Source organism: Mustelus asterias, chromosome 15 (genome assembly GCF_964213995.1).
Source record: "Mustelus asterias chromosome 15, sMusAst1.hap1.1, whole genome shotgun sequence".
NCBI classification, from domain to species: domain Eukaryota; kingdom Metazoa; phylum Chordata; class Chondrichthyes; order Carcharhiniformes; family Triakidae; genus Mustelus; species Mustelus asterias.
Genome location: NC_135815.1, coordinates 8,784,809 through 8,804,230, shown reverse-complemented (window position 1 = coordinate 8,804,230; position 19,422 = coordinate 8,784,809). Strand labels below are relative to the sequence as shown.

The following is a 19,422-nucleotide window of genomic DNA, read 5'->3' as shown; positions in this document are numbered from 1 at the left end:
CAAAAATAGCACTTTATTGCCAACTTTCCTATTGCACTGCACAACTACACAGCAGCCTGAAAGGTTCTTTGCAGGCCTTGTTCTGTGATAAGTTACATGTGCACATGGACATGGCAAAAAAAAAATTAAACAAACTTGAGCACAGCAACTAAATTTCTAAGGGGACATTTCTGACTATTGCCCCAGTTCAGATCAAGATTTTTTGACTGCTAAGGTTTTGTGTTGCACCAAAGGGTGAATTTATCATCATCAGAACTCGGGGGCAATTTTATGAGGTGAAGGAGGAGATGGAGAAATTAAGTGCCATCCCAGAAAACTTGACATGAAAACTAAATTCAAATATCAGTCTGCCCATGAACATAGAGCATCGATCATTACTGAAATGATGATGTAGCTACCAGATTTACAATAGAAGGAAAGCTTTCTCAGCCTTGAATAGCTATCCTGAATGAATGATAGTGGCTAGAATAGAAAACAAAGTTTGTTTATATCATCTGTACACCAAGATTGCAAAAAGAAGAATCAACTGCCTGAACATACTGTACCAACATGATTAATAGAAGTGATAAAATTAATCTTGGGAGTCTCCACGTGAGGAAGAGAATAACTTCTGATTTCACTGCATTGAAGCCACAATTTGTTTTAAAAAATAACTAATTTTCAAAAAATTTCCAACATAGATTACCACATACCTCTAACGCACACATTCCAAATGAATAAATATCAACAGCTGTAGTTACATTTGTTACAGCTGTAAAAGACAGAATACATTATTAGATTACTAAAAACAAATTACATTTGCATTTTATGATACTCTACTACAATATTAAAAACACAAAAACAAACAGCATCACCTCAACACAGGAACTTCTATTTCCTTTTGCAAGAATGTACAAGATGGTTTGGGGGATTGGATAGCACACCCATTTGGAAACAGGCTATTTTAGGTTCAAATTCAGCAAGATTCATTGGATTCAGCAAGATTCGTTGGATTAAAGACTTCAATTCCAGCATTCGACAAACTACAATTTTGCTTAAGCTATTGTAGGTTTTGAAACCATGTGCAGACCAAGCTGACTGGCCTCAAAGGGAAAATTACCTCTTGTTCTCCTAGCTTTGGCAGACTTGACAGAAAACACCTGCAACCAAGTCAGTCTTTGATGGTGCACTGGCATGAATTTCAGCTATTAAGCCCTATAGGAAATATGATATTGAAGGAGATAATCAAAATCATAAAGGACGACAGGAATGGTTTACGCTTCCTGCAATGCTGCTCGTGAGCATCTGAAGTTTTTCATTCACTCCAAGGTGAGATTATTTTCCATTCACCAAAAATACAGAGTTTCAGAAGACAATTCATACTTCAGGCTCTGAAATGCTTCCTACAGCTTTAAGAAGTCAATATTTGGCTGTATCTAACTGCAGGCTTTTGAATCAGGACTGGAATCAAAGGAGGTTGTGTTGCAACCATCTGCACAAAGCAATTATATGCCATAAACAACACTGAAGGTACTCTTTGCCAAATCTCTGGAGAAGGTTCCTGCTCAAAAGCTCGGTTTTACATCTGGTGCAAAGGCTTTTTAGCCGAAAATAGTTCCTCCTGCACAGCAGCAGTTCCAATATTTCACACTAGGGGTGATTTTGATTTACACCTAACTGAAACTGCAGCATCAATGGCTAAATTACCATAAATGTGTCATTAAAGCCATTGGTATGGACAAAGCCATTTTCATTATAAATTCTGATACCAGACAGTACTGCAGCAGTTACACAATTCTGAACACGATTGACTTGTGCAAGAGGTGGCTGTCTGAGTTCAGGAGAATCAGATTTTGAAAAAAATTTGTTCATGGGATGTAGACATTGCTGGCTAGGCCTGCATTTATTGCCAATCCCCAATTGCCCTTGTTCAGAGGACATTTAAGAATCAACCACATTGCTGTGGGTCTGGAAGTCACATGTAGGCCAGACCAGTTAAGGACAACAGATTTCCTTCTCTAACAAGGAAATTAATGAACCAAATGGGTTTTTACAACATTCGACAATGGTTTAATGGTTAGACTTTTAGATCTTTGGTGAATTCAAATTTTACCATCTGCCATGGCGGGATTCAAGCCCAGGTCCCCAAAGAACTACACTGGATCTCTTGATTACAAGTCCAGTGATATTACCATGATGCCACCATCTCCCCTTTCCCGTATAGTAAACTTAAAACAATGTTCAATCAGTGCAACTTTTCACCCAGGCCTTCCATTTGAAAGAGATTAAATTTCTAAAATCGGGAGTAGAAAGCATGCCTAACCCTAACTGGAAAGCAAAATCTTTGGATTCTGGTTACCGGAACAGGAAAATTAGACAAATATTTCAGCCATTATTTAAAAACAATTTTGTTGAACTAAGAGAATGGCATAAAATTTACTTGGACTGTCAAAGCAAAATTGTTTCCTGAAATAGGAAACACAAACTACATTCTGTGACTTAACTGAACAGTAGACTATCATATTAATTCGCTATGCCAGTGAATGATGCCAAATATAACTGTCTACAGGCAGTTCATGGTTAAAAGAATGAGGATGGGCAAGGGAAACAGATCTGCAATGAAGAGACAACGCATTCTATTTATATCCCACAAGTAAATTGACGTAGCTTGAGCATAAGCATTTCAAGTGGAGCACAAGTCAAAGCCACAAGTGGGACATATATAGAAGTCTGCAACTCATCATTATCTTGTTGATGTCACATATCAGTTAAGTAACAAAACTAAAATAGCTTACATTCTCAAATACGTAAAAGGTGATATCCCACATTCAGCAATAGGTGACATTTATTCACCCACCATTTGTAAGAAATTTCCTCCAAAGGTAAAAGAACAATCAACTTTAGAGATTGATGGATGGGATATGGGCAATGATACAATCCATGTCCCAATTGTTAAACATTGCTTAATGCCCCTATTTAATCCATATTGTTACCATTGAGCTTAATTAGATTATAAATTGTTACTTACCTCCATATTCTGGAGCAAAAAAGTGCAGGTTCTTCTGTTCCTCTCTACATGTTTTCACATGGTTATTAATTGTATCAGGTGCGACTGTGAAAAATAAAATGTTTGCAAGTTACAGGCAACTGATGGAAAAAAGCTTGTTGCAATATTGATTCTTTATGATTCAATTCAAACTTTTTGAGGGGGGGGGGCGCGCAGGGAATAGGACTGCAGTATTCAAATTGTTCACAAGGGAATTTGTTCCTCCATTCCTACTCAAGGTGTTCACCTCTTGCTTGGGTGGATGTTGGTTGCTCCAACATCTGAGAGATACTTTCAAAATGAAAAATATAAATTGTTTTTAACATTTATTTTCCTTTTATTATTTTGTTGTCAATATTCTGCTCATCACCTCTAATGGGTGAAGGAGGCGCCAGGAATAACCCCCTCAATGATGGTGGAGTATGAGTGCAAAAGGCAGGGCATTTGCAGAAGTGTCAAGTGGCTGATCCATCTCAGCTGCCTCCTGAAGTCCCCAACATCATATGTGCCAATCATAAAAGATCATCCAACTCACTCCACGTGACATCAAGAAATAGCTCAATACATTGGATGCCCAATACATGGGTGGCACAGTGGTTAGCACTGCTGCCTCTCAGCTCCAGGGACCCGGGTTCGATTTCTGGCTTGGGTCACTGTCTGTGTGGAGTTTATACATTCTCCCCGTGTCTGTGTGGGTTTCCTCTGGGTGCCCTGGTTTCCTCCCAGTCCAAAGATGTGCAGGTTAGGTTGAATAGCCATGCTAAATTGCCCCTTAGTGTCCTGGAATGTGTAGATTGGAGGGATCAGAGGAGTAAATATGTGGGATTTCGGGGATAGAGTCTGGGTGGGATTGTTGTCGGTGCAGACTCGATGCGTCAAATAGCCTCCTTCTGCACTGTAGGAATTTTTATGATTGGATACAGCAAAGTCTATAAGTCCAACATCCTGGCTGCATTGCTAAAAACTTATGCTCCGGAACTAGCCATGCCTCTAGCCAAGCTGTTCCAATACAAGTGCAACAATGGCGCCTAACTGAAAGTGGAAAATTGCCCACATGGGTCTTGTCCACAAAGAAAACAGGGCAAATCCAATCCAGTCAATTACTACCACAATCAATCGACTTTCAATCTAAATAATGGAAAGGATCGTAATAGTGCAGCACATGCTCACAGATATAATGCTCCCCAATGCTTAGTTTAGGTTCTACCAAGCCAACCTTCGCCAGACCTCCAAAACAGACTTGGTCCAAACATGGACAAGAGAGCTGAATTCCAGAGGTGAAGCAAGAGTGACCATCCTTAACATCATGGCAACATTTGACCAGGTGCAGCAGCAAGGCAGCCCAGTAAAAAGGAAATCCTGGCAATCAAGAAAAAAGCCTCCACTGACTGGAGTTGTGCTCAGTAAAAACGATAGGGGTTGTTGGAAGCAATCATCTCAGCCCCATGGCATTGCTGGAGCTCCTCAGTGCATTATGCATGCTGCACAAGATCAGAAGTGGGAATGATGCAATGAAGTGTTCAGTTTCATTCACAACTCTCCAGAGAATGAAGCAGCCTGTGCCCACATACAGCAACACCTGGACAACATTCTGTCTGGAGTTGATAAAATGGCAAATAACATTTGTGTCATAAAAGCTCCAGGCAATGACCATTTCTATCTAACAAGAGAGTTCAATGGCATTATCATGGTCAAATTCCCCACCATCAATATCCTTAGGGTTGCCATTGACCAGAAACTTAGCTGCTCTAGCCACATACATGTATGATGGCTGCAAGGTTGCTTATTCTGCAACAAATGACTCATCTAACTCCCCACATTCTTACCATGTTCATGACATACAAGTCAGGGGCATGATGGAATACTCTACTTGCCTGGATGAGTGCATCTCACCACCATCATCCTTGATTGGCACCTTATCTACCACCAGCAAACTCTGGTTGCATTGAGTACTTCATTAACTCACTCAGGCCTCTTTGCTAACACTTCTCAAACTCCTGATCTCTATCACCTAGAAGGACAAGGGCAGATGGAAACACCAACACCTCTGGTGCACACTATCCTGACCTGGAAACAGAATCACCATTTCTTCATTGCCACTGGTTAAAATCCTGGAACTCTTTCCTTAACAGCACCTCCTAAAACTACACCGCACGGATTACAGTAGTTTCAAGATGATGGGCTGCCACCTTCTCAAGAACAAATAAGGATGGATAATAAATGCTAGCCTTGTCAGTGATGCCTTCATCATGTGAAAGAGTAAAAAATACACTATTCAGTGACTTAGACTATTTGACTAGATGGAGCACCAGAGGCAAACCACCATCTGTCCTTAATCAGGGTCCTGACATGGGCACCAAGGCCAAAAGAACAATTTAGAGTAGGAACCCCAATGTGCTTCAGCCTATTTAATTCGCAAACGACAAAGCCAATTTAGTGCCTCCACCAACAGCCAAGCTGAGTTCACTGAATTTTAGCTGAGTAGCGATCAGCCTGGGACATGCTTAAAGTTTTACAAAACGAAATATTTGGTGCTCTGATTTAAGTTATCAGATGTTTAGTTTGCATGAAGAACAGAACTACATCAAATCTCTAAATGAAAACCTAACTACAGTTTAAGCAAACCAGTCAACCAACCTAGGCTGATCTGTAACATCATTTGTTTATCGTGAATCTACAAAAACACTACCATTTTCAAAGTATCATGGAATACACGTCAACAAAATTTAAGGGCCTCTAGCTGCAAAGTTTTTTCTCAACTATTTTATCAGTCATATCTTTTGCTTTAAAAATAAACATTTCTATTTTAGCTGTTCAATAAATCAAGTTGGCAATTTCATGACGACAAACTTTGGAAGTAGTTCAATTTTATTTCAAGATACTCAGTAAAAACAGAATGTATGCTTCTCCCAAATTACTGCAATGAAACTGGACAAGGTTATGTTTCCCATTTCTCAGAATTCAGCCACCTTAGTGATTTTTTTTCTTGGCGCAGCAAATCTGACAAGATTTGTTCTGACAAAACAATTGTTACTATACAGAACACTAATGAGATAAAATCACTACCCACTCCAGCACCAAATAGAGCCAGCTGTCTAGTTAGCTTTCACCTACATGTAGCCACGACACCTGTTTTTAGTGCCTCAATATCATATCTAAGAGGAGCTTTATTCCTAGCTATTCAAAGCTAGTGATTTGCAAGTTTTGTGCCTGAAAGCAAACAATTTCAGCAGGTAGAAAAGTTCAAATTGCATGGGAATAACTCTGACATCTGCAACTGGGTTCAGAACTTGATTTTGGTTACAATATACTCCGTATTAGTTCAGTTTGTCACTGATTATTAGCTTTTCAAATTGGGACAAAAATATAGAGCTAGAATACATTTAGTGATTATGATCAAGCTGTATGCACCTGATCAGTCTATGTAACTATAGGCAGAGTTAAAATGGTGACAAAGTAAGAGTGCATGAATTCTTATATTAAAGTACAATTGTGTTTTTAAATTTGAATTTCTACAATTGCTCGTTTGGATAAATATACAGACTTCAGGAAGTTCAGATTGGTGGCCTGTTCTGCAAAGGTTTGAGGGCAAAACGATGGATAGGACTTGAATCAAACACCAGTCAATAGAAATGCTTCCATTGCTTTATAAGTAATTAAATTAACTTAATTGAGTAAAATCGCATTATAACACTCTAGCGCGTTTAATCTGATCCCAGGATCGAACTTGACCAGTCAACTTAAATCTGGTCAACAAACATCCATTGTGCTTTAAATTGTGCAGAAATTGGGCCAGTGATGTAAAGAAGCTAAATACATATTTGATTTTCAATATCTCAAGGATAGAGTGGACCAGAAACTGAACTGGACCAACCACATAAACCTTGCCATGCCTACATAATACGTCAGAGGTTGGGCATTGTGGCTAATGGCTCGTTTTCCAATTCCCTAAAACCTCTCTACCACCTACAAGGCACAAGTCAGGAATGCTTTGATCACAAATGTTATTTCCATTTCTCTTATCCACAAATGCTGCTAGACCTGTTGAGTGCTTCCAACATTTTCTGCTTCTATTTCAAATTTCCAGCATCTGCAATACTTTGCTTTTTGTAAAGATGAGCAATAAAAACCGGTGCCAGCAACACATCCAGGGAATAACTTTAAAAATGAACCCAGTTATTATGGTGGGGAAGGATTCAACAGAACACTCCATGCATCTTTGGAGCAGGGAAATTTGACACCTCACTGTCAAGTGATAGATAAGTTTTTGGTAACGTTTTTCTCATCAACCCTCCTTTTATCACTGTTGCAACTTGGTTGAAAGTGATCTTGTAGAGCTTTGCGAGTGAAGAATTACAATATGGACATTGGTCCAGTTTTGGCATATCATTTGTTTATTAACTGTACCTCAGTTTTTGAATCCAAGGAGGGAACAAGAATCAAGACATTTATGAACTTAATGCAAGCTACTGCATTGTCTCTTGCCGAGATTCATTTAATCAAACCATAGCCATAGTTTATGGCTTAAATCAGAGCCTGACAGAATACATTTTCTTCTAGTTCAAGGGCATTTAGCTTGAAGGATCTGAGAAGATGGATTTCTGTTCAATCACTAAATACTGCCAGAACACTAGATACTAACTTCATAATCATTCTGTTTCTTCAGAAACAAGGGAGAACAACAAAATGTGTTGCGTTAGGGTGTAATAGGGCAAAATGAGGGATAAATCAAAAATTGGGAGCGTGGGAGAGACGAAAGGGCAACTGAAAAAAGACGAGCCCTTGGAATCTAGAGAACCCTCTGATTAAACACTGCATCATGACTTACAATTCCCTCATAAGCTTGATAAAATAAGCAATTCTCCTTTCCTTGTTCAATATTTCCATTTAAGGGATCACTAAACACAGTAGATCTCATTCAGTCAGAAGATCTCAGAAGAGACCTACAGTGCAGGAGGCGGCCATTTAGCCCATCAAACCTGCACTGACTCTGACAAAGCATCTTACCCAGGTCCACCCCTGCCCTATCCTTGTAACCCCATGCATTTACCCCACTAATCCCCTAACCTAAACATCCTGGGACACTAAGGGGCAATTTATCATGGCCAATCCACTTAACCTGCACATCTTTGGACTGTGGGAAGAAACTGGAGCATCCAGAGGAAACCCCCACAGAAATAGGAAGAACGTGCCAACTTGACACAGACAATCACCTGGGAATTGAACCTGGGTCTCTGACACTGTGACTTGAACTCCAATGCTATACTGACTCAAAGCATTTTATTACTGCTAACTGATATTCCAAAGTTGTTCAGTTTGTTGGAGGATATATGATTTCAGAATTAAACTGTACAGCACAATGCGTAACTGTGGTAGGGCTGCATACACTCATTCATGGTCACAACATTTAACTGCTGTAAATAGGTGTGTACTCAAGTTAGAGGCCAACAGCTGGAAATGTTTTTCTATCGATTAGCAGTCAGCTGCAAATACTCAAATCCTTTCCAAGGTCAAAATAACCCAGCAATAAATTCATAATATACACAAAATATACATAAAACTCCCAAGTAAATCAGCATAATCATATTTGACTGCTATTACATTTGACAAATTTAGTGCAGTTTGATACCCATTTACAAACTGCAGAATGGAAAGTGCAATACAGGATAACCAAGAGATCAATACATCCAATCAGTGATAAAAAAACAAAGGAAATACTGATAGACATTTCACAGCCACCGGGTTATACATACACAGAAGCTACAACATGGGAAACAGGCCAGTCAGCCATTCTATGTCAGTATTAACATTCCACATAGGCAAATAGTCCTAATCACATTTACTTGCTTTGTTCTAATATGCTTTTCATCTATCCAATCTACTTTTGAGTGCTGACATAATTTCTGTCTCCAGCAATCCTGGAAGTGAATGCCACAACCTCTCAACTTTGATTAAAGGTTTTCTTGTTCCCTGTTCTCCATCTTTTGTACCTTGCTCCATGCCTCTAAATTACTGAAGCTGGTTTGTTTCCATACACTCCATCCCATCATTCCCCAGTTTAAAACAACATCACTTGCAATGTGTGCCACCCCAATTTAAAAAAGCAGATTCTCCACGCAATTCTTCAGTGGGAAAAATAATACCCACTTCTCGGGATCATCAGTAGGAAGGATGCAAAATAACAGAAAACAGCAGGGGAAACAAGGAGAAAGATAACCAAGCAGAAGTTGGATCTTGGATTGAGGGGACAAAGTGATGAGATTACTGCATCACAGACTGGGGGAACAAGGTTAATATTTATTCAGCAGAAAAAGCAATGATGCTACACTAAATCATTCTTAACTTTCCAAATACAGCATCAACAATGTGTTAGGGTCAAAAACATTGTCTCCACGCAAGGAAAATCCCGAAGTATGTAGATTCATGCCAATTTTTTAGGAGAGAAGTGCCATCTTTGAAGGATACTGGCTCAAATTTAACATGGGAAAATACACATATCAATTTTTTGTTTCCATACCTTAGAATATCAGGAACTATTTGATTATTGTTCATGCCAAATGTAGCCAGGTAACACTAATGCAAAAAAAATCAAAACTAAGGATTCCTTAAGACTGACAAGTAAATATTCGTGAAGTCCCCAGGACCATAGGTTCATAGATTCCCTAAAGTGCTGAAGGAGGCTATTCGGCCAATTGAGTCTGCACCAACTCTCTGAAAGAGCATCTTACCCAGACCCACCACAACCCCAGTCTATCCCCGTAACCCTGACCATGTCAAAGGGGTGGATTCATACGTCGTGCACCTAAAATGTGTTTCAAATTAATTCAGGGCATATCATGTGGTTAAATCACATGGAAAAAACAGTTAGAAGATAGCTGGCTGAAATCAGACCCGTCTTGCTAAGTTTCAAATTACACAATCAAATTAAAAAACAAATATCACACTTTATGGGAAAAATACATCAGCTTTAATACTTTCAAAATATAAGGGCATGATTCAGCAATTATTTGCTACAAATTTGAGGTCTAACAACTGTTACATTTCATGCTATCAAGTAGCTCCAACAGGATACTTGCACAATAATCAAAACAAAATTACTGAATCAACAAGTCTCATCAAATCCATGTACCAGCAACAGTGACAAGACAAACTATGCTGAATGGTGTCCTTCCAGAGACAGAATCAACTAATGTGATTGGCCAAATAAATCACTACAGGATAATATTAAAACAAAGAAATAACACCCATTCTATAGAACACATTACCAGGCACCACTGCATGTTTATAATCTTGCATTTCTCAGCATGTTTCCATATTGAGGGGTTTACAGGACTTGTACTTTTTGTGTACAAAGAGGAAAGGGTTGAGAATAATTATTAATCTTCCTCCAATCATCTGAAATAGCGATTCTTATTGGAACAGCTGTCCACAGCCCTCCAGTACCTGTCCCAAATAGCATTCACTGCACTGGAGGACAGCTTCAGATCTGAGCGCTGGGGGGGGGGGGAAAAGAATTCAGGGGAATCATCAAACCAAACATGAATTGGTACTTCATGATGTCCCCAACTTCAAGCAAAAATCAGTGAGAGCAATTAGAAAGAACTTGGCTATTTATGTGCCTCTCTTTCATTGCTTGGCAAAAATGTTGCAAAATATATATCCTTTTAAATCAATCGGGGAAAAAACTCATTTGCCACTAGTACTGAGTAATCACGCGTATTCTCCAAAGGACACATACTTTATGAAACAAACTGACAATGCAAGACTTTTGCTGACAATGAAAATCATGAGCATAAATGTTTACAAATTATACTCAAAATCTTGAAAAGGAGCTCTGCACCATTTCCAGACCACGTAAGAGACTTCATAACTGTCCTTTTTGCAATCTCCACCGACCACCCTGACCAAATCCTCCCTACCCTCAAAAATACTGATAAAGATTTTGAATTTAATTGAATCTGAGACTAAATAGCAGAGGTGTGCAGGTACACAAACAATATTGACTCCTACTATCATAGGTGCTACCAAGGGAATTACAATTATAATGCAAGGGGTTGGAAATTCAATCAACTTATTTGTTTCACATTTCAATAGCAGGGCCGGCAAGGTGAATAGTATTATCTTAAAAAAAGAGAGGTGTGCTCACTCCAGTGATCGGTCCAATATTCATCCCTCAATCAACGCAACCATAAAACAGATTGCCTGGTCATTATCACATTGCAGTTTGAGAGAACTTGCAAACTGACCATCATATTTCTTGTCTTACAGCAATGACAACACTTAAAAAGTATTTAATTGGCTGTAAAACACTTTGGGACATTGAGGTTGGAAAAGTAAATTCTCTGAGGACATGGGTGGAGGATTTTAACAAGGTCTGAAATGGAGGGGGGCAGATAGGAAGACATCAGATAACATTGCAATTCTATTGGTATCAATTTTGGCAATTGATGACCAAACATGCATTGCAATGGTTGAAAGCAAATTTGAAAATTACAAACAAAATGGCGTGGATGCTCGAAATCTGAAATGAAAACAGAAAATACAGATCAGGAAGCATCTGTTCAGAGACAGTTAATATTTGACCTTTCACCAGTTCTGATGATAGGTTATCAACCTGAAACAATAACTTGGTTTCTCTATCCACAGATGGTGCCCAACTATTTCCAACATCTTCTGTTTATTTTTCCAGATCAGATGTCTATTTAAAGCTGGTGTTCATCAAACGTGGAATTTTAGAACTATTTTGCATCATTAGTTTGCTCAAGATCAAAAATGGGATACAAGATAAATCAAAATGATCAAATTAATTTAGATTGGATTTAATCCAAAGCTGAACAATAAGAATTAGATTGTTTGGTGGATGAATCAATAGAGGCAGAGAATTATCGACTGGAACTTTGCATGCAATTACTGTTCAACAGTAACTAAGATTTGCAGCTTCCTATTAAAAGACAAACTGGATCTACTTTAATATACATCTTTAGCTATACCCTTCGTTTCATCCAGTTTACAAAGTTATTAACAGCAATTCAAAGTGGCCAATTCATACTGATGCTGACCATCCGGCAAAGGCAACTGGGGGTCATTGCTGACTTTCACACAGTCATTATATTTCTAACAACTAATTTTGAATCCAGTCTATATTCTGTCTGCTGCAAAGGTCATACTGAAGTGTGGCAAAGCCTTTTTGATACTACACCAGACTGCCAATACTTTCAAACCACAAAGGTCTTTTCCATGAGTACAGAAATATAACAATTACCACCTGTGGAAACCTTTCAACATTTGTAAGACTCTTTCGTGCTAACAGACAGCATAAACCTTGGAAGACATTTTAAAAGTAAATGGGACCATTAATATGGTCTTCTCTGGTAATGATTTTGTCAAAGGAAATGAGTGGAGTAGATTTCTCCCACCAGGTTTCAATCAGAATTCATCATGAACCAGTGCATGGATTGGATGACTATGATTGACAACTGCTGCCACGGACTGCCCCTTTCCTTGTTGTGATTTCATCTGAGAGAGGCCAATAACTGAAATAGAAATCCTGATCAAGGTAACATAGAAAATCTCTCCAATAACTCCACTAATGGAAAAACCACCACCTTCCTTTAACCAGCCCAATCAAAGGCTTACATTTGAAATAGTTTTATTCCTAAAGAAAGTGAACTTGCATTAATACAGCACCTTTCACATCAATGGGACATTTCAAAGTACTTCACAGCTAATGAGCTGCTTCTTAGGTTAATTGCATGTTTTTCGACAGTTATGCAAAGTAAGGCCCTGGGAATAGAAATTAAATAAATAATGAGCTGACCTCTCTTTGGAGGTGTTGATGAAGGGATCTATGTTGGTCAGGTCATTGGCAGATCTCCTGTGCTGCCCTTGGAATAGTGTCATGGGACATGGGCAGGCAGGGTATCAGATTCATGCGATTGTGTAGCACTGTACTAAAATGTCAACCTACATTACATGACTAAATCCTTAGAATGAGGTTTGAACCCATAACCTTCAGAATTCAAGGAGTGTGCACTCACATTCCGTGTCAGCTGAAGCAAAATAGTACCAGCTTGCACTCTACATGGACTCAAATCAACTGATTGGACAACAGTTTGGCACAAATGTTCCTTCTCTGCACTAACTCAACTAAACAGTCCTGGATTTGAATTTCAGAACAGTCACATAAATCTGTCTTCTTCAGTGAATGAACTTCAAGGTCACTCGTTAGAGAACACAATATTAGGTCAAATTTGGTCTTAAGGGATGACAAGGAGAGAGAAAAAAATTGAATAACATTCAACTGAGGGAACTTGCACCACTCAATGATAATAGTGTATCATGGCAAATGTTCACCTCTCTGAAGGCCCTTCTACCCTGTCTGCTAGAAGATGTATGGGTGAATTGTCTACAAGAGTATAAAATAAGAGAAAATATTTTTGAAACCGGTGTATTTTAGTAACTTTGGTCTTCCTGACCTGAAATAGCCATTAGGTGAAAAGATAGATTACTAACATATTACTAAATGAATATGTGGTGGAAAATCGATTTGTGCTTAGTATGTGTAGGAATGGCTTCCTCCAACCAATTTTTCAAATCCCATTATTTGTTTCAAAATGGCCACTGTTACATTTCAATGATACTTTACAAGAAAAGGTGGCTGAATCTAATCAAAGGGAAGGTGTGGTTAAACGCAAGATTTTAAGCACTGCATGAGCTGGTGGCCGATCACTAGCTCATAAGAGATTGGTGCAAGTATTTGCTTAAAATAAATGCAGAGCTGTAACAAATCAATTGTGATATTCTATCCTGTGTGTTTGACAAGTCGGTAAAAAACCAGTTCTCATTCGAGGACACATTTTATTGTACAATTAACTCTCTACAATAAGATTGCCACTTGCCACACTCTACTGGAACATCTTTATGTAGAAAATAAAGCTCAGTAAGGTGTCATTTTATGGAACTCAACTAATTTTACAACTACAACACAAGGGTTACAAACTCCATATAAAGCCAACATTGCTTTTGTAGTGTAAACACATGCACTCATGCAAGAGCTAAGACTGCTAAGCATTCCCAACATAAATTGCTTACACTAGCACATTTTAAAAGCTAAGACAAACATGACAATACACAGTCACATCACAGGAGCCGAGAAGTATCTCACCATTAGCAAATATCCTATGAAAGACTGTTCGCAACAGAGCGGCCGTAAGCGGGAAAACAAAACAAGAAATTGATGAGTGATGGAACAGCGAGCATTCGCAAATACAAACAGCTGGGTTAGAACCACCGAAAGCTTCAAACAAGACACTGCCTATACTGTAGCTAGATGAAAAAAATGATGGTGGGTGGGGGAGGGAGTGGAAAGAAAGAACAGGGCAGAAAATTAGGTCAGAGGGTGCAGTGGAAAGGGGTAGGGGAAAAAGAAAGAATAGAGAAGACAGAAGATAAGGATTGGGAGATAAAAGGAGAAGAGGAATCTTTGAGATACATGAAATATTGGTGCAATACTCTTGTTTAACTCACTTTTGTTTAACATATGGTTTCTTTGACGTGAGCTGAACAAAAGTTTACATACAGCAATGTATTTTCCGGCCCTTGTCTCGAAGAGGAAATCACTTACCACAATAATCCGGGTCAAAAGGAGATTTCTTACATAACTTGTTTTAGTCTACCATTAGGATTGCCACCTTTTGTCAATTACAAAAAATGAATGAAGGGTGGGGTGGGCATGGATTTTCTTCAATTATGCAAATTCATTGCACTCTGCAATAATTAGAATTTTATAACTGTTAGAATATTTTTTAAAAATTGAAATTTCCAATCTGAAAAAGGACTATTTTAAAATGGATTTAAAGTTCAGAAATTTCATTGAACTCATGCTAAAACCCAGATAGATACTGTACATGTGCAAATGAGTTTTAAATTCACTGCTACATCTCTCCTCACCTATGCCTTGAAAGCTTTATTTCTTATAACTAAAATATAAGAATAGGTGGATACTAATATCTTCAAAATAGGTTGGTCTTGCATAAAAGAATCCTCTGCCTTTGGATAAGTGGGCTTGCTGCACAATATACTCATAACCTGAGTGCGAGCATGTGAAAGCCCCAAGCTGCCCTTAAAAACAGATTACAAGGAATAATGAAACTAAACCTGGTCAGTGTTATAAGGAATTATGAAATTCGAGAATGCAAGCTGAAGTCCAATTTACCAGCTTCAGCCAGTCTCTCAAAGATTTCAAGGCAATAAATACATAAGCACCCTTTTCTGCAACTGGAGGAATAGGATTAGATCACCATAAAATGAAATGTTGAAATGTATTTGATTATTCACTTAAAAAACAAAGATACTGAAACTTGATCTTTGTATCTGTTTATCTGTGACATCTTCCATTTATAGGAGTTTAGCCACATGCAAACTTCATCTTATTCTTTTGGGCAAGATATTAAAGGATTGCCATTATCGATTTGTTAAAAATTTAGTTGGTACTGCTTAACCTCAAGAATGTACACATTGACTAATTGGAAGGATCATTTCTCCAGGTCATGCATCTTAACTCAGAAATGAAGTTAAAATTGGGTACATCATTTAAAAGCTACTCTGAGATGGAACTCCACTTAAGTGCCTTCCACACACAACAAAAAAAATGGATAACTAGCAACCTAACAAATAACAGACTAAGTAGGCAAAGAGCCAGCTTTAATTGACTGCAGACCTCAAACACCTCGTAAAGGTATGCTGGCTAGTGGCATTGAAGAATTACTTCATCCAATTATCCAGAAAACAATGGGATTACTTGGCTATAATCCCTATTTGAAAATCATAACAGATTCCTCAAAAGAAGCCAGATTTTCGTGGGCACCTTGAATATCAAAAGGCAAACTGCAGAAACAGTCTTTCAACATGGTTCCTGACAAAAATAGATTTTGACTTTTAAAAAATTCTTTCATGGGATGGGTCACTGGCAGAGCCAGTATTATTGCCCTCATCATCCCTAATTGCTCTCAAGTGGAGTGGTTTCCTAGGTCATTTCATAGGGCAGTTAAGAGTCAACCATTTTGTCTGGAATCACATGTAGGCCAAACCAGGTAAGGACAGTAGATTTCCTTCCTTAAAAGGACATCAGTGATGGGTTCTTACGACAATCGATGACAGTTTCATGGTCACCATTACTGAGACCAGCCTTTAATTCTAGATTTTATTAATTGCATTTAAATTCCACCAATTGCTGTGGGTGGATTTTAATCCACATCCCCAGTGTATTAGCCTCTGGATTACTAGGAACATGGAAAATAGGAACAGGGATAGGTAATTTGGCCCTTGAAGCCTGCTCCATATTCAATATGATCACGGCTGATTCTTTATCTCAGCACCATACTCCCACACTTTCCCATGTCCGATTTGCCAGTGACTTTGCTGCTGCACCACCTCTCTGTTAACGGAGTTGTCAAAATTTTCTTTGCAGCAAAACCATCAGAATCCGAGGCCTCGGAGTTTTCCTGCAGATTGTGGTACCAGCCCACTGCATCAGAACTACAGCAATAGAGGGTCTACGACTTCAAGTTTCTGATTACCCCTGTATTGTGCGAGGGGCTCCAAAGAACTCGATGCAGGAAGACGGCAAAAATCTAAAGGAATCTTTGGCTATCATCCAGTCACCAGAGGCCAGAGTGCGAGCCACCTGGAACTAGCGTGTGGTCAAATGAAGTCAAAGCATAAAAGAAACAGAATAAAATTAGTGTTTTAATTTTATATGAAGTTCATCAAAAAGGAAGCAGAGTCCAGTGTAAAAAGGTGCTGAATGGATTCCAATTTACATTCTGGCAATTCAAAGAAGCCCAACTTGTTATTTAGGGACTGTTCATTAAACCAGCAAAAATCCCCAGGGAAGAGTAGAAATGGAAGCCTTGTTGCCAAAACAGCAAGGGAGTTTTTTGTGAAAATTTACAAAACAGCACACCAAAGTAAAAAAAATTCCACATTGGTTAAAAGCAGAGCCTGCTGTATTGATAGGTGGTCCAATAAACATCCTGTGATCTACTGAAGATGGGCAGTCACAAAAGTGGGATGTTTTCATTAATGTATCTGTTCAGCCTTTTCAGACCATGGAGATGAAAAGTTGATTGATTTAGTCAAAATGAAGTGAAACAATGGCAAGTGATGTATAAGAATTGCTCCATCAAGTTGCAGATAGTCTGTTGGTAACAAGATCTGATGATTTCTGAGTACGACAGATCTCAGTCAAATCGTGAGAACACACTCATTCTTGGATTCGCAGAGTCTTGTATGTAAAGTCCTAAATCGACAATTGTCATCGAGTGGTAACATGAACATTCATCACTTGTGTTCCTTGAATCGTACCAGTACTGTACAGATTTAAATTTAACTTCTGAGGATAGGATGGTGACGGACAGAGTTTAGAATTGATTGGCACCTCAAGGTGAAATTCTGCAGCAAACCCAACCAAACTCAACATACAGATTCTGCAGTTAATCTGTAGTTTTGTGACATATCTTACATGGATTGGTGACTTCCATTCTGAAGAAGTCATTTAAAGTTAAACACGATACAAGGAAAGGTAGATAAGATTTTTTGGCAGGCCGGGTGGGAAGTGGGGTGACAGCCAAAGTTACTCCGATATGACATGACTACTGCAAACTCAGAACCAAACCAATCTTTCACAACCCACTAGTGCAGCAAAGCACAAGTTTATGAACCAGGTTGATTTACTAATCGAACCTAGAGGGTTCTGTCACAAGAAACTGGAACCTTAATTCTGCAGGCTGCATTTCTCGTGGATAGTGAGCCTCTGGCTGAAGACACCATACAGCATGATGGTGATTAGCTCTAGTTTAATGTACTGTTTTAGTTAATTAAAACTTCAGCAATAATTCTGCACACATGGAAGTCCCCACACAAATGTTCTGGAAAACAAAGTGTAGATTTCTCAGTAGCTTGAATTGGACTCTCACTTAGTGATGGGTTTCCACCTTTCCAAACAACCTAGCTGATCAAAATAAAATAAACCAATCTGTCCTTCTTTGGGCAGTTTGCAGAAAAAATGATCCATTTCAGTAGAAACCAGACATGGTTGAAAGCGGAAGGATGTTGATAAAGCTGTTTAAAACACATCTGGAGCTCTTGGTTTTTTTTTAAAGAGACAGAGGGAAGTTAGGGTAAACCTGCATGAATCACTGATCAGATCACAGCTAGAACATTATGTCCAATTCTGGGCACCACTTTCAGGATAATCCCAAGGCTTTAGAGAAGGCACTGAGGAGATTTACTAGAATGATAACAAAGATGGGGGATTTCAATTATTTGAAGAAAGAAGCTGTGATGGTTCTCTTTAGTCCAGAAAAGAGAAAGGTGAGATTTTGATAGGTTTTCAATTTTTTTTTGATGGTTTTCCAGAATACAGATGGAATCAACAACCAGAGGAAGGTAATTGGTGAAAAATTCAGAGGACATTTGGAATTATTTTGCACAGCAAATTGTTTTTTATCTGGAATGCACTTCATGAAAGGGTGCTAGGAACAAATTCAGTAATAACTTCCAAAAAGGGAACTGAGTAAACACTTGAAATATACAGAGCTACGGGAAAGAGAGCAGGGATGTGATACTAATTAAATGGATCTTTCAAAGAGCTGACAGACACAATGGGTCACAACAGGCCCAAAAGTCAGTGCAGACATGGACCGAACAGCCTCCTTCTGCACCATCACAATTCTGTGATTTTGAATAGTCTCCTTTTGTGCTGCATGATTTTTGCTTTATTCATTCATGGGATGCAAACATCACTGGCAAGGTCAACATTTATTGCCAAACCAGTAGCTGCCCTTGAAAAGGTGGCGGTGAGCCACATTGTTACAATCCATGTATTTGAAGACACAGCTACAATTCTGTTAAGGAGCGTGTTCCAGGATTTTGACCCAGCAGTAGAGTAGCAACATAGTGAAGGAGGAGCAACACAGTTCCAAGTCAAGATGGTGAGAGACTTGGAGAAGAACTTGCAGGTGGTGATGTTTCCAGGCATCTGCTGCCCTTGTCCCAGGTGAGAGAGAGATCACAGGTTTGGAAGGTTGTTGTTGAAGCAGCTTTGGTGATTTGCTGCATTGCATCTCATTGATGGTGCACTGTTCCTACTGTGCATTAGCAGCGGAGGGAGCGAGTGCCAATTAAGTGAATGGCTGTCTTGGATAGTCTGATTATTGTTGAAGCAGCACTCATCCAGGCAAGTGGAAAGTATTCCATCACTTGTGCCTTGTAGGTGGTGGACAAGCTACAGAAAGTCAAGAAGTGAGTTACTGACAAAAGTTCCCAGCCTCTGACCTGTTCTTGCATCTAGAGTATATATATCCTGGTTTAAGGTAACCCCCAGGATACTAATGGTA

The 19,422-nt window shown here is 38.9% G+C and overlaps 1 protein-coding gene across 2 annotated transcripts in view; it reads right to left on the bottom strand.

The window, feature by feature from the left end:
- Positions 1 to 19,422, bottom strand: part of LOC144504311 (nuclear receptor-binding protein-like) — an 83,996-nt gene that overhangs the window by 21,533 nt on the left and 43,041 nt on the right. For both annotated transcript variants that reach the window (XM_078229456.1, XM_078229455.1), the window contains 2 exons: positions 3,008 to 3,091; positions 693 to 751 (listed from right to left, as the gene is read on the bottom strand). In XM_078229456.1, the coding sequence (XP_078085582.1) occupies positions 693 to 751; positions 3,008 to 3,091 (143 nt within the window). The remainder of the gene's footprint in view (positions 1 to 692; positions 752 to 3,007; positions 3,092 to 19,422) is intronic.